This window comes from Cyanidioschyzon merolae, chromosome 17 (genome assembly GCF_000091205.1).
Source record: "Cyanidioschyzon merolae strain 10D DNA, chromosome 17, complete genome".
Lineage (NCBI taxonomy): Eukaryota > Rhodophyta > Bangiophyceae > Cyanidiales > Cyanidiaceae > Cyanidioschyzon > Cyanidioschyzon merolae.
Genome location: NC_010143.1, coordinates 280,454 through 293,723, shown reverse-complemented (window position 1 = coordinate 293,723; position 13,270 = coordinate 280,454). Strand labels below are relative to the sequence as shown.

The following is a 13,270-nucleotide window of genomic DNA, read 5'->3' as shown; positions in this document are numbered from 1 at the left end:
ATGGAGGAGTCTGAAGATAGATTACTGGAGCGGATCTCGGGTGAGGCATCACTGGTGCCACCAGAAACGCAAACAGTGCCTCTGCGCGTTGAGGCAGAACCACAGCGTCCGCAGGGATCTGCTGGTCTCGGAAGCAGCGAAGAGGCCGGGATGATTTTGCAAAGCACAGATGATCGTAGCGAACGCGCTGAAGCGCTACGTTCGGAGACCGAAAACGTGCCCAGAGATGTCACGGCGGACACCATGCCGAGAGAAGGTGCACGAACAATAGAAGATGAACTGGCGACGCTAGTTGAGGGTGCGCATTCGCACGTTCGGGAGACAGCAACCCAGCCTATATCGCCTACTTCGAGCCAGCACAAAACGCACTTAGAGTTTACAGAGAAACAGGTTACGCAAAACCTTGAACCGACGGTGAGCGGTAAAAATAGTAGCTCGAAACGCGAGAGCGACAGCACAGAACGAGCTGGTGCCGCACGCACGGTGCTTAAGCTCGATCCCCAGTCCGAGGAGACCAGTGCAGCTGCTGACCGAATGAATCAACCTGCTGAGACCGAGGAAGGCTCGCAGGCGCGAGCTTTGAGAGTCGAGGACGCTCTGGCTTATTTAGAGCAGGTGAAGGCCCAGTTCGAGGATCGGCCGCGAATCTATGCAAAATTCCTGGACATCATGAAAGAATTCAAGGCGCAAACAATCGATACACCAGGCGTAATTGAGCAAGTTACGCGTCTTTTTCGCGGCTATCCCAACCTTGTGCTTGGCTTCAACACTTTTCTGCCGGCGGGATACAAAATTGAGCTCTCAGACTGCTTGGATGCAGCACCCGTTCACGCAGAAACACCCGGCCCTGCAAATGAAAGGGATGATGCGAAGATTACGGTCGCTGCAGAGGATACCCGTGCTCGCGCTCCATATCCAGGCGCAATCACTCGTCCAAGTCAGCATGCTGTTCCAGACGCATACAGAGTCGCTGAAATGTCTTCTGCCATGGGAAACGCCCACATTAGAGCTGGACCTGAAGCGTTTCGAGCGTTTCAGCCTTCGCAGGAACCCAAACAGCTGCACGTCCCGCAACGTGTTGCGGATACCGTCGCCGACAGTGCAGCTGTCGTGAACGCACAAGCCGTTGGGGTACCACCAAGCTTGTCCACGTTCAACAATGAGGAATTCGACCACGCTATCCAATACGTGAACAAAGTCAAGCAGCGTTTTCAGAACCAACCAGCAATCTACCAGAGGTTTCTGAACATTCTGCAGGCCTATCAGCGCGACGGAGAGGACAAATTCAGCGTGCTGGATGAAGTCTCTCAGATCTTTCGCGGTCATCCAGATCTCCTGGAAGAGTTCAAGAGTTTTCTTCCAGATTCTGTGGAGGATGAAATCGAGAGCGCAAGACAAATAACTTGGGCAAAACGAGCGGCGAGCAACCTTGGTGCGACGGGAGGACCCACAAAGCGAACCAAAAGGAGTCGACGCAGCGAAACTGCGCAGGGAGTTAGCCTCGACGGGCGTGATGCTCCGCTCCAGGCTGCACTCGTTCCACAGCACCTGGAACAGACGATTGCGACAGCGCCGCACGCGTCTTCAACGGCTGCTACTGCGTTGTCTGGACTTTCGCCCATTTCTTACGGAGCTCGAGCCGAGCTTCTCTTTTTCGAAAAATTGCGGGAGCGCATGGAAGCACATCAATTTCATGAGTTCATCAAGTGCCTGAGTCTTTACAACCAGGAGATTATCGGCAGAACAGAGCTGATGAGCCTTGCTGATGAACTTTTCGGACACAGGCATATTTTAAGCGAGGCCTTCCGCACGTTCTTGGATGCTTGTGCCCCAGCACGCAGGTCCAAGCATCCAACCGATGCAGAAAGTGCAATGTCGGGCGTCGAGGCAGCGCTGGCGATTCTAGAGGGCCGTGCTCCACCGTCGGCGACCGCCCCCCCGGTTGACGGGCTCTGGCGCTACAAGTCGCTCAGCGAGGCGGCAGCAGAGTCCCGGGAACGTTGTGACACCAGCTACAAACGCATACCTTCCGAATTTCAATCCATGCCATGTAGTGGTCGCGGTGAGCTTGAGAAACAGGTACTGAACGATATCTGGGTGTCAGTGCCGACCGGGAGCGAGGAGGGCTCGTTCAAGCACATGCGTCGCAATCAGTTTGAAGACAATCTCTTTCGATGTGAAGACGATCGCTACGAGCTGGATATGGTCATCGAGACGAATGCGGCAACGATTCATAAGCTTGAACCTCTGGCCATGGTGATCGCCCATATGAGCGACGAAGAAAAGGCAAAACATATGCTCGCCGAGCACGCCCTCAGTGCAGTGCATTACCGGGCCATAGAGCGAGTCTATGGAGCACACGGCCCAGAAATGGTCATGCATGTGAAGATGCAACCAAGTGTGGCAGTTCCAATTGTCCTGAACCGCCTCAAACAGAAGGACGAGGAATGGCGAAGAGCTCGCGTCGAAATGAACAAACTCTGGAGAGAAATCTGTGAACGCAACTATTTCAAGAGCCTGGATCACCGAAGCTTTTATTTCAGACAGAGTGATAAGCGCACAATCAGCGTCCGTGGCCTCCTCCAGGACATCCACGACATCGCAGAGGTCCGGACGCTCATGGAAGCGATCACGGTCGCTGTCTTTGCCGCGAATATCATGGCTGGCTCCTGTGATTGTGTCGCTTTCGGCTGCGGTTTCGGACACCCTGCGCTCAGCCGTGAGTTCGAAAACAGTTGGCGCGCTCGGCAAGTTGCTTTGCAGTGCGTCCACGGGGGCACGTTCGAGTGCGCGCACGCATCACTGAGCGCTGCGTGTGGCGATTCAGCGGCGGCGCCTGAACGCGACCCCTTTGCGGTGGTGTCGGCGCTAGAGCCTCCGTGCTTGCGATTCCGCCTCCGTCTGAAGAAGGCGCATCAGGACCTATATGCACTGGTGTCGTTTTTGTCTCATCTAGAGTACGGGCCGATGGAATGTGCGCATCTCTTGCAGTTCTATGCGGAGCTTTTCGGGAGATTCTTTGGCATCAATTTGCATGATCCTGGTGTTCGCGCAGTCGAGACTCCTGGCGAGTGCACTGCGCCCGTCGTTCGCGAAGAGACGGATTCGGAGCTTGCGGATGTGAGTGGCCTTTTGCGGAATGAGCTGGCTCGTGCTGCAGATGAGCGCTCAGCGGGGGACTCGCCGGCGGCCTCCGACAGCGTCTCGCGAAAGTCATCGCCTGATGAAAACTTCTGTGCTGAGATGGACACACGGGATGGCGGGAATGGCCTCGATCCAGTCATTCTGTCGTTGTCAGAGGAGGTGCCCAGTGTGCGACCCGGAGAGGCACCAGCGATCAAGGCGGAAACCGGGTCGACTTCTGTGCCGGGTCCGAAGCGCAATGCAAGAGTCGAGAGGATGCGCTATCGGAACGACTCGGTTCTTTTCGCCGACGAGTCCCTGTATATTCTCATGCGGCTCTACGAAATCGCATTCCAGCGTCTGGCCGCCGCTCGACAGATGGCGCAGTCCCAGTACGAGAGGCAACGATCAGCTCGAATGAACGAGCAACGTCAGCCTGAGGCGGCCATGGACCTCAAATCCATCTCCGACTCCCTCTACAATCCCGAAGGTGAAGCGAGGGCGGAGGCGACGCTGCGCGCCCCCTCGGACATATACAGAGAATATATGGACATGCTCCGGAGGTACCTGAGTAATGCCATCGATAGCCAAGAGTATGAAGACTACTGCCGCCGCGTACTGGGGCCTGAATCGTACGTGCTCTTTACCTTAGACAAGGTGCTATTCAAGTTAGTGAAACAAGCGTACAACACGGCTCAGTCGAGACTCGTTGCCTTGTATTTTGCTCAAGAGCAGGATCTCGTGCGCGGTCTGGTCCCTGATGGTGATGGCGTTACCGACGCGGAAGCGCAAGCTCTATGTATTGCAGAGGTGTCGTACTGTATCAAAGCGCTACAAATTCTACGCGATGAGCGCGGTGGGAATCTCTATCGCTTCCAGGTGCAGGACGCTCCGGGGCCAGTGGGGTCAGGCGCCAGTGACCTCGAACCCAAGGAGGATCGAGCCACGCTGGCGTCGACTCCAGCAATCCTCACTGTAACCCTGCTGACAAGCGATGAGGGCATTCCACGTCGACGCGATACCGCTGCAGCTGCGGAAGCGGCGGCCAGCTATCTAGGATTCTTTGCTTGGCAAGGACAACACCAGCACCAACACACGCTGGATATGTTGCCGATGGCGGTTGATGCCCGCAAACTCTACGCCTTCGAGCGTTCTGTTGTGAACGTGCCGCTGGAGCGATCCTTTGCGTCCTGGTGTCGCCGACTTGGCCACGCTACGTCATCGGATCCCGATCGAATATCGCTTTACGAAACCTGGAAAAGGCAGCTCATGCTTCAAGTTCTGATTTCGAACGGACTCGAATCGAAAATGTCTCTCAACACGAATCGTTTGGTCCATATTGGAGAAACATGTGACGAGTTGCTACGACGTAAGCAAGATTCTTTCTCAGGGGAATCATCGCACATGGAGGCCGCTGCCAGCCACCAACGTCACGCAAGCGAGCGAGCTCGTCGACGGCGTTTGCGTCGATGGCATCAACTTTATCGCCAATGGGATGCTGCCCAGAAGCAGTCAACTATTCCGGTACTGTAAGCAATGCTCAGACGATGTCGTAGCGACAATGCAGCGCGCTCCGAGGACCTCCTCGTCCCAGCCCAAATACAGTAGCGACAAATTTTGTCAGCCATCGACTTGCCTCGCTTTTTTACGGCTGAGGCGCGTCCGGGCCGCTTCCTTCGTCCTCCGGTTTCTGTTCGTTCGAACTCGATAGATAACCCCTATGAAACTGTCGTTCAAAATCCATTTTCACTTCTTTTTCTCGAATATCATATCCGAGAACCATGAGCCAGAAGAGGAGCGATGACAGCTCAGCTGCCGGGAGGGTGACTGGAAGCTCGCCCTTAACTCCCGACTGCTCAAGCAAGGTTTTCACTGTCCTTTTCATTGCATCTACAGCTTCAGTGCCTGCGCTTTTTGTCAGCTGCTCCAGGTTCTCGGGTTTCAGAGAGCGAATGTAGGAGAGAATCCGATTGCTTCCCGCTTCGTACTGGGCTAATTCGCTTTTCAGAGCGCGCACTTCTTCACAGAGCTCTCCGAGGAATTTCGCGGCGGGAACCTCGGTGGTTGTGCCATCCGAGTTGCGCAGACGAATGACAGAATCCGGTGCTATGCGCTCGATCTCTTGCCGCAACCGCTCGTTACTCTGATTATCGTTGGGACTCCAGTATCCCAACGAGCGCGTCAGCGAGAGACGGTACTCAGCATTGCGCAACATGTAGCCCGTCATCGCTGTAGAATACAGCAGGTCCGCTAGACGCTGCCCCAGCGTGGTGATGGTAACTGCATACGCGAAAGGCGGCAGGTTGCCCAACATGTTGACGACCATTTGTTTCATGGCAGCTTGAACTTCTTTGGGTGCCGACTCGGCAAAACGCTTCAAAGTCTCTGGCGGAGACAAGGAGCGGATATATTCCAAGAATGGATTTGGTTTTTCGGTAGCTGACGCAGTAAGGGACTCGCCTTTGGGGCCAAGGTTAAATTCAATATCCCGCGTACCCATATCGCTTCTCCCGGACTGCCCAGATGAGGCAGACGCCTCCTTGTGCTTTTCGACATCGCTGGAGTTTTGACCTCCTTGTGACCCAGAGCGAGTTTCATTGTCTTCACCATCTGGGTTCGTATCGGTGCCCATAAAGAGTCGCGCACGCGAGCGCGGCCTCATACAGGTGGCTTGCTTCCGGTTTCGCCGTGAGACCGCGTCCGTGCAGACCCTGCTGAGCCGTACCGTTGCGCTTCGAAGCGCCGCACGCGTGCTTCCAGCTTGGCCCGCCACCGGCCCGAATACGTTCACAAAGCCGGCGAGAGTATTCGAGGAAAGCATTGCACCTCTTCCAAATTGTCGCCGCCAACGCGACTCCGTGTTCATTTGACACGGGACCTTGTTCTTTCCGCAGCACAGCTTAGCACAGCAGAAGGGCGGATGGAAATACGGGGTTCGCAGCATTCACGCCCGCGTCGACTGCGATCGTGTCCGCTTCTTCTATTTAAGTCCATCAAAATACATACCCTCAGTGAAATAAAAAATTTCGCACCGCCATGTGGGGGTATATGCATATCCACCAGAAGACGCCTCCCAGGCTTTTTCAACCGGTTGCCTGCTATCGGTTTCAGTATTTATCCCAGCATACTTCGAGCCTGAGATGCTGACCCTCTAAAGGAAGCTCGCGTCAGCTTCCGGGATTTCGTCGCCAGCACCGCAAATCTCCTGATATTGATAGCAGCGTTATAATCTCGGGTCACGAACTTCATGCCTTTCTTGCTTCCGCTTGTACTCACCTATGCGAGGAATCTGCGCACTTAGGCCCTCTGTGCCATTTGGTGCTCTATCATGTCTTCGTACATTTCTGTCGCCAAAGCGCTCTGCAGTCTTTTCTCAATCTCGAGCATCTGAAGTGTGCATCCCAGCTCATCCCTTAATTCTTTTAGAGTGAGTGCACTTCTTTATGGCCTTTGGTGGGGCCCTTCCCGGAAGAAAAAGCACTTGCGCAAATGGTACATAATGTGGCCCAGTTTTACCATGTGCTGGACGCTTCAGCGAATCTCGCTGTGGAGCAATCGTTGCATTTCAGGATACAAAAGATTGCTTCGTTCCGGTTGAATCACGGAGCGTACGGAAGAATGAAAACGAGCTCTATCCCGATAGAATCGGGAAACGCTCGACCGCGAGGGGGCTGGTGAAATGCCACGTTGTTCAGTAGAAGGACGTCGCCAGATGTTAGAGAAAAATCGTCAATGATTCGACAAAATGGTTGGTGCTGTTGTATGAGCCTTCCCCACGATCGAAACTGAGGCCGTAAATAGAATCCACTACAACTAGAACGGATGATGATTTCGTCGTTCGTCTCGAATTCGATGGTATATGGAACGGGCGCCCCGCTCCGCAAATATCCGTATCTTCTCCGACTGTTTCATCGGAAGCAAGTCTCATTGACTGAGGAAAAAAACCCACGTCCCTGTGCTTCATACCGATCTCGATGTTCAAGGAGCACTGTAACTGGGATTTCCATGGGAGATGACGGTGATTGAACTAGGACATTCTTGCGACAGTATCCTAGTGTATTCTGGACCACATGAACAAGCTGTTTAGAAACAGAGGCGCTGGTGGCATCTATTATCGTCGCTTTGTACTTCCGGAAAAGGTGATCAAAGGATCGTGTTCTACCGTTGATTGGAAGCACACGTGGAGAATATCGGTTCTTGACGCAGAGCGCGTCTATGCCTGTCTTCCAGTGTTCCGCAACCATCTGCGTGATGTGGAATGTCTGACATGAAGAAGGAATGCAGTTCTCCGTGGACTGTTTAGTAAAGAATACGTACCCTACTGACAATTCGTCTACGATCTAAAAGGTTAATTACACAATAATTTCGACCTTCTTCTACAGAACGTAGCAGAGGCGGAACGAAATTGAGATGAAAGACCCTATACACGGACACCGCAAGAGAATGTCCGCTTTGTTGTTTTTCTTAAACTACCCACTGCCGCGTGTGCCGCAGAGCGCCGACCGCCGCTACGGCTCCACAGTTAGCTGCGCTTGATCTTTATTCATCAATTCCTTCAGGGTGTCTGAGCCTCTCCATGCAGTGCCAAGCTTTTGCGTTGAGTGCGTTGCAGTCCTTTGGAACACTCGGTTCAATAGGTGTCATCGGGTTTTGCGCGCATGCACTTCACGAGACTAGCTGGCGGAGCTCGATCTCTGCGCAGAACAGCCGCCCGTTGCTGGTGCTTCGCGCAGACCGAGTCTGGGGCGGCGACGGCTGGATATTGACTCGAGGCGGCAAACTTGGCAAGAAGCGCCTTCCAATGCCCGGAGCTGATTCAGCTCGCAGTCGTATTCGCAACGGCCAGCTGCCAGCATTTGAGAGGAAACAAACGACTGGAGTAGTGCCTCGGGTACCAACGGATGCCGGTAGCACTGCGGGGTCCTCGTCAAGTGCGGCGGAGAAACCACCAAAAACGGCTTCCGCACAGAGCGTGCAAACACATGACAGAGCATCCACTGGAAATGGTGCAGCGAGCACGACGTCAGCGACTGCTAGTGCTAAGGCAAGCGTTACAGAGCCAGAAGCGGGCGCTAGTACGAAGAAGGCGGTCGGCGCTGGCACAGCACCGTCGCCCTTCAGCCTTTTCCGGAACCATCGCCCTACTCGTTTACCAGGACCACCGAGGTCCTTTGATAGAAATGCATTTCCTTAAAGAACGTACTGCGACGGATGCATGATAGAGAAGAGATTCTCACAGCCTGTACCAGTCTAGGGTACGAACACGACTGCGCGCCTTCCGTGCGCCGCGCCTAGTACGCGGAACTTTGAGACATTTAACCGAGGGCCTTGAAACCCTTCAGTGCTGCACCGCCAAGATCGCCTTACAGGCTAACACAGACACGACGAGCTTTGTTGCGACGGACTCGCGGCGGGTTCCTGCGGTGTGAGCTTCACGTCGATGAGCTGGCTTCCTCGACTCGTCGTCGAGCTGGAACCTGGCAACGCCGCAGCAATCTTCCGAAAGAGCGCTTTCACATTTGCGCCTGTCTTCGCGCTAGTCTCGATGAACAGAACATCCAGTTCTTTGGCTTTCGCTTCGCCCTCTTCGACGCTTACCTGACGCTTATCGTTTTGGTCGCTCTTATTCCCAACCAGAACGATAATTACTTCGTTGCCTCTCTCATTACGAACTTCTTCTATCCACTTTGCAGTATTCAGGAAACTACGGCGACTTGTTACATCATAGACGACCACTGCTACGGAGCTATCTCGAATGTAAGACGGGATCAGCGAGCGGAAACGTTCCTGTCCTGCGGTGTCCCACAGCTGCAGTCGGACGGTGCGATCCTCCAGGTACATCGTTTTCGACAAAAAGTCGATCCCAATAGTTGCTTGGTAGTTGTTATCAAACTTATCGTACATGAAGCGGGTGATAATCGATGTTTTCCCAACGGCCTGATCGCCGAGGAAAACGAGTTTGTACTTTGAGAGCGCGGCCGCTGTTGCGCCAGCCTGCGTGCTCATTGCGCTGATAGCCCACACAGTACGTCAGCAGACAGACCCGGATTTATGCTGCGCTCTCTTTAAGCGCCAGGTCGTCAAGCAAACCCCACTGACCACAGCTACGGACCCAGAACGGACGCGGTGTGTGTCGCAGATGGCGCGCAGTGCGCGTCCCCGAGAGGGCGTCCAGTTTCACCCACGTGCAGGATGTCACTGAAGAACGTTCCGCAGCATCCGATGCGGCGTCGCTCTGGGTATGCTGAAACGCCAGCACAGGTCGTTCAGTACGTAGCATCTCGTAGTTGGAATCGGCGCTAGAGAGGCATCTTCCCTGTCAGTACCAATAATGTGACCGTATACCTGGTGCTTGGAGCAAGGCATCCGCCACGGCGGTGGAAACAGCCATACGACGCTTCTGCGCCAGAACCTGACGTGAACACGGCGCTGCGCATACATCGAACCAGAACGCTGTACGTTGCTTGTTGAGAGAACTTTTCTAGCGACCAGGAATCTCCGATTGAGCTTGATAGTGGCGATCGGGAAAGCGCCCGTAATTCTACCCACCTACAAGTTCCAGCACTCGCTATTCCCCCCGGAGATACAAGTCATTTCGTACGTTCCATCACACACCGACTCTATCGTGAGCGTCCGCAACAGCGCCTATAGCGAAGTTGCGGATGCAGCACAGAGAGAGCAGGGCTTTCCCATGTATGAGGGAGTGACGGCTTGACGCACACCGTACATGCGTGCGCTAGAGCTTCCGAATAGGCAAAGGCACGCAACCACGAACGTCGCGATGTCAAGCAGATGCACGACCCCGATGTTGAGTGCCTCGAATGTTGCAACACTCGAGCAGCAATTCGAGTCCTGTGCGATGGATTCTTCATTACCGCGTTGTTTCTGGGTTTACGGGAGCTCCCTCCCGGAGATAGACACAACGGAAGAAAGCGGAGATACCTGAAGAGAACCTGGGCGCTCGTGATTTTATCTTCGACCTCACATGTGGGCGCTCCAAGACCGGGGGCGAATGGATCCTCGGGGTGTCGCGCATCACGCAGTCTAGCTCACATGTCTTCGCTATGGAGCATTGCCAGAGGATCGATCGATGCTCTTCTCGACCTGTCAGGTATGGATTGGCTCTATGACCTGCACCGTTGATGGTCGCTCGGAAGCATATTTGTCTCGCACAGGTTTCATCGATCATAGAGCGCAGCACAAACCGCTGCATTGCGGACGCAACGCTGACAGTTTAGCAGTACGACATCCTGAAAACATCCTAGAACGCTTCATTTGGTTCCAGCTTGCGCAGACGGTGTTGGGCGATAAACGGTTTCTTCATGAGCGCTTCGACGTGCAACAAACCTTTGAAGCCGGCTTGCTAGGTTCACTGCCTGCCCAGGTTTCTTGCTGAACTCGGTAAAGGATCTCGATAAGACGCTACGAGCCCCTGGAGGAAACAACGCTACTGCTTGCACTGGTCAAGCTTCAGCGTGCACAGCTGGGAAGGTGATGCAGCAGCCGGTCTGGGGTCGGAAGCTGCTAACCGTCGCGCAAGACGTCCTGGAGGATACGCGTCGCGACGGAAGGCGCCTGTTTTCGCATACTGAGCGAAACATCTGCTGGAGGAACGCTCAAGTTGTTCCGGGTAGACACCCAAGGCGCTGGCGCTTCGATCGAGTCGGGAACTTGGTATGCCGCGCACTGCATGGTTGCAACGGTCCGCTCTGTTACGAGTATGACCACCGCGCACCCTGGGGCAAAGGTGGACGCTCAGACTCAACCAACTGCGACGTTCTGCAGACTTCAGCAAATCGATGGAAGAGCGATCAGCCGGAAAGCCGCGTCACAGAGAAACTCCTGCGTGCGCATAGTCGCGTCCTCAGTCGGTCGCTTTCTCAAGAGGAACTGGATACCATCGAGTACGTCATTTACGGAGATATTTTGCGACCAGACGGCACTAGACTTCTGGAACTCCCCGTTCTTCAAAAGCCCGCTGCGCATCGAAACGACACGCCAAACACATCCAGAGCATGGGCGAGACTCAACGCGGACCGGAGCCTATGCTCGATCATGTAGAGGAGCGAGGCCTCGCTCTGGTCGCGGGTTTTTTTGCATGGTGTAGATGAACCTGCCGATCATACTCGCTGGAGCTTTACTCCGCGGGGTGCTCAATCCGTACGCTTGCCCGACATGTACTCCGAGAGCAGAAAAGCTAATTCCAGGCTCTGGCTCGCATTCAGTCTCGGATCGCATCGAGATTCAAAACGAGTGGCCAGATCCGCATCCGAGAGCTCATACATACCTCCGATGCATTCTGTCACATTCTGGCCGGTCATTTCCAGATGAATACCGCCCGGAATCGAGCCCATTTCACGATGAACTTCAAAAAATTCCTTGACTTCGCTTAAAATGTCGTCGAATCGCCGAGTTTTCACTCCGGATGCAGTTGTTACCGTATTTCCGTGCATTGGATCACATGACCAGGTAACGATTCGTCCCTCACGCTGCACGCATTCAATAAAACGAGGCAGATGTTCGCGTACTCGTCCAGCACCAACACGTGAGATCAGCGTAATGCGACCTGGCTCATTGTCCGGATTCAAAATGTCCAGCAGCTCAATCAACTCCGCCTCAGTCAGAGAGGGTCCGCATTTGATCCCAATCGGGTTCGCGATGCCGCGTAGGAACTCGACATGGCCACCATCTGGCTGTCTGGTTCGGTCGCCGCACCAGATCATATGGCCTGAAGTTGCATAGTACTTGCCGGTCTCTCTGTCCTGGCGTACGAGCGCTTCTTCGTATGGAAGCAGAAGTGCCTCGTGTGAGACGAAAAACTCTGCCTGTTTGATCATCGGGGAGTTGGCTTGAATGCCGCAGCTCGACATGAAGCGCAGAGCATCCGTGATCCGAGCAGCGTATTCGAAAAAGCGTTTTCCCTGCGGTGTGCCGTTCACGAATTCCAAGTTGATTTCATGGATGCGATGTAGATCCACGAAACCACCATACGCAAGCGCTCGCACGAGGTTGATCGTCGCAGTGCTCTGGTGATACGCTCGGAGCATCCGTTCGGGATCGGGCACGCGCGCTCGTGCTTCGAACTCGGGCCCGTTGATCATGTCGCCACGATAGCTGGGCAGTTCAAGCTTCTTATTCTTTTCCCGCTCCATAGGCGATGTGCGTGGTTTCGCAAACTGCCCAGCCATGCGACCGATTTTCACCACCGGCAACCCGAGGGCGTACATGAGAACGATGCTCATCTGAATGAGCAGGAGAAAAGTATCCCGTATGTTGTCGCCACCGTACTTTTCGAACTCCTCGAATGACTCCGCACAGTCGCCTCCTTGTAGAACGAATGCTTCTCCGCGGCTGGCTTTTGCAATCAGCTTTTTCAGGTGCTCACACTCACCAGTGTAGACCAGGGGCAGCGCCTTGTGCAGCCTCGCCTCAACATCCTGCAGCCTCGCCTCGTCTGGGTACGTCGGTACCTGTTTGACAGGCATTTCCCGCCAAGAAGAAGGTCGCCATACGCGACCACCAGTATTTTTCTTTGAATCAGGCTTGGCGCTAATAACCATTCTCGTTTCGCGGAAGAGGGCACCGCTGGGTTTCCAGCCACTCTGCGCTCGCCTCCCGGCTACTGCCGCGAGTCCATTGTGCGGAAGAACGAAACAAACTGCCATGGTCGCGTCCTATGACAATTATCGGTCCCAATACAAGTTTTTACTGTCCACGCGTGCACAAGGTACGATCAAACTGAGTTTTGGTTTTCGATCAGAAAAAGTTCGTTACGTAAAGCCTGCGCTAGAGCGTCTACAAAGTGTCGACGAATACGCCGGCATTCGCCACATCGTGTCGCGGCCGTCGCTGCGCAGCACCGGTTCGAGTTTTGGCCCGGGCTCGGCGTCAGACGCGCGTCGGTGCTCGTTACATGGGGAGCGGCGCTCGCGATCGCTTGGCGTGCAATGCGTTATGGACCAATATATCACATTTTAGAATCATGGACAAAACCTTGAAAGATTGTTCGATTTCTGCGGACTTTCAGGTCAATTCTGTTCCACCGCTGATGCGTGTCATCGAATGCTTTTTCGCAGTACGAGCGGCAGATCGATATCAAGTTACATCGTACCGTATAATTCGAAGGCAAACTGCCTGGAGGATATAT

The 13,270-nt window shown here is 54.3% G+C and overlaps 6 protein-coding genes across 6 annotated transcripts; 3 read left to right on the top strand and 3 right to left on the bottom strand.

Moving 5' to 3' along the window:
• On the top strand, positions 1 to 4,656 carry CYME_CMQ125C (probable transcriptional regulator, SIN3; the record flags this gene model as incomplete). The annotated part of the gene is made up of 1 exon (XM_005538014.1): positions 1 to 4,656. One exon carries the CDS (start codon positions 1 to 3, stop codon positions 4,654 to 4,656), a length of 4,656 nt encoding a protein of 1,551 aa, XP_005538071.1.
• Positions 4,657 to 4,768: 112 nt separating this feature from the next.
• On the bottom strand, positions 4,769 to 5,989 carry CYME_CMQ124C (hypothetical protein, conserved; the record flags this gene model as incomplete). Its single annotated transcript, XM_005538013.1, has 1 exon — positions 4,769 to 5,989. The coding sequence occupies one exon, from the start codon at positions 5,987 to 5,989 to the stop codon at positions 4,769 to 4,771; it is 1,221 nt and encodes a 406-aa protein (XP_005538070.1).
• Positions 5,990 to 7,699: 1,710 nt separating this feature from the next.
• CYME_CMQ123C (hypothetical protein) lies at positions 7,700 to 8,317 on the top strand (the record flags this gene model as incomplete). The annotated part of the gene is made up of 1 exon (XM_005538012.1): positions 7,700 to 8,317. One exon carries the CDS (start codon positions 7,700 to 7,702, stop codon positions 8,315 to 8,317), a length of 618 nt encoding a protein of 205 aa, XP_005538069.1.
• A 176-nt stretch (positions 8,318 to 8,493) lies between these two features.
• CYME_CMQ122C (small GTP-binding protein of Rab family, Rab6) lies at positions 8,494 to 9,129 on the bottom strand (the record flags this gene model as incomplete). The annotated part of the gene is made up of 1 exon (XM_005538011.1): positions 8,494 to 9,129. The coding sequence occupies one exon, from the start codon at positions 9,127 to 9,129 to the stop codon at positions 8,494 to 8,496; it is 636 nt and encodes a 211-aa protein (XP_005538068.1).
• Positions 9,130 to 10,617: 1,488 nt separating this feature from the next.
• On the top strand, positions 10,618 to 11,184 carry CYME_CMQ121C (hypothetical protein, conserved; the record flags this gene model as incomplete). The annotated part of the gene is made up of 1 exon (XM_005538010.1): positions 10,618 to 11,184. One exon carries the CDS (start codon positions 10,618 to 10,620, stop codon positions 11,182 to 11,184), a length of 567 nt encoding a protein of 188 aa, XP_005538067.1.
• A 92-nt stretch (positions 11,185 to 11,276) lies between these two features.
• On the bottom strand, positions 11,277 to 12,788 carry CYME_CMQ120C (3-deoxy-7-phosphoheptulonate synthase; the record flags this gene model as incomplete). The annotated part of the gene is made up of 1 exon (XM_005538009.1): positions 11,277 to 12,788. The coding sequence occupies one exon, from the start codon at positions 12,786 to 12,788 to the stop codon at positions 11,277 to 11,279; it is 1,512 nt and encodes a 503-aa protein (XP_005538066.1).
• Positions 12,789 to 13,270: the final 482 nt, after the last annotated feature.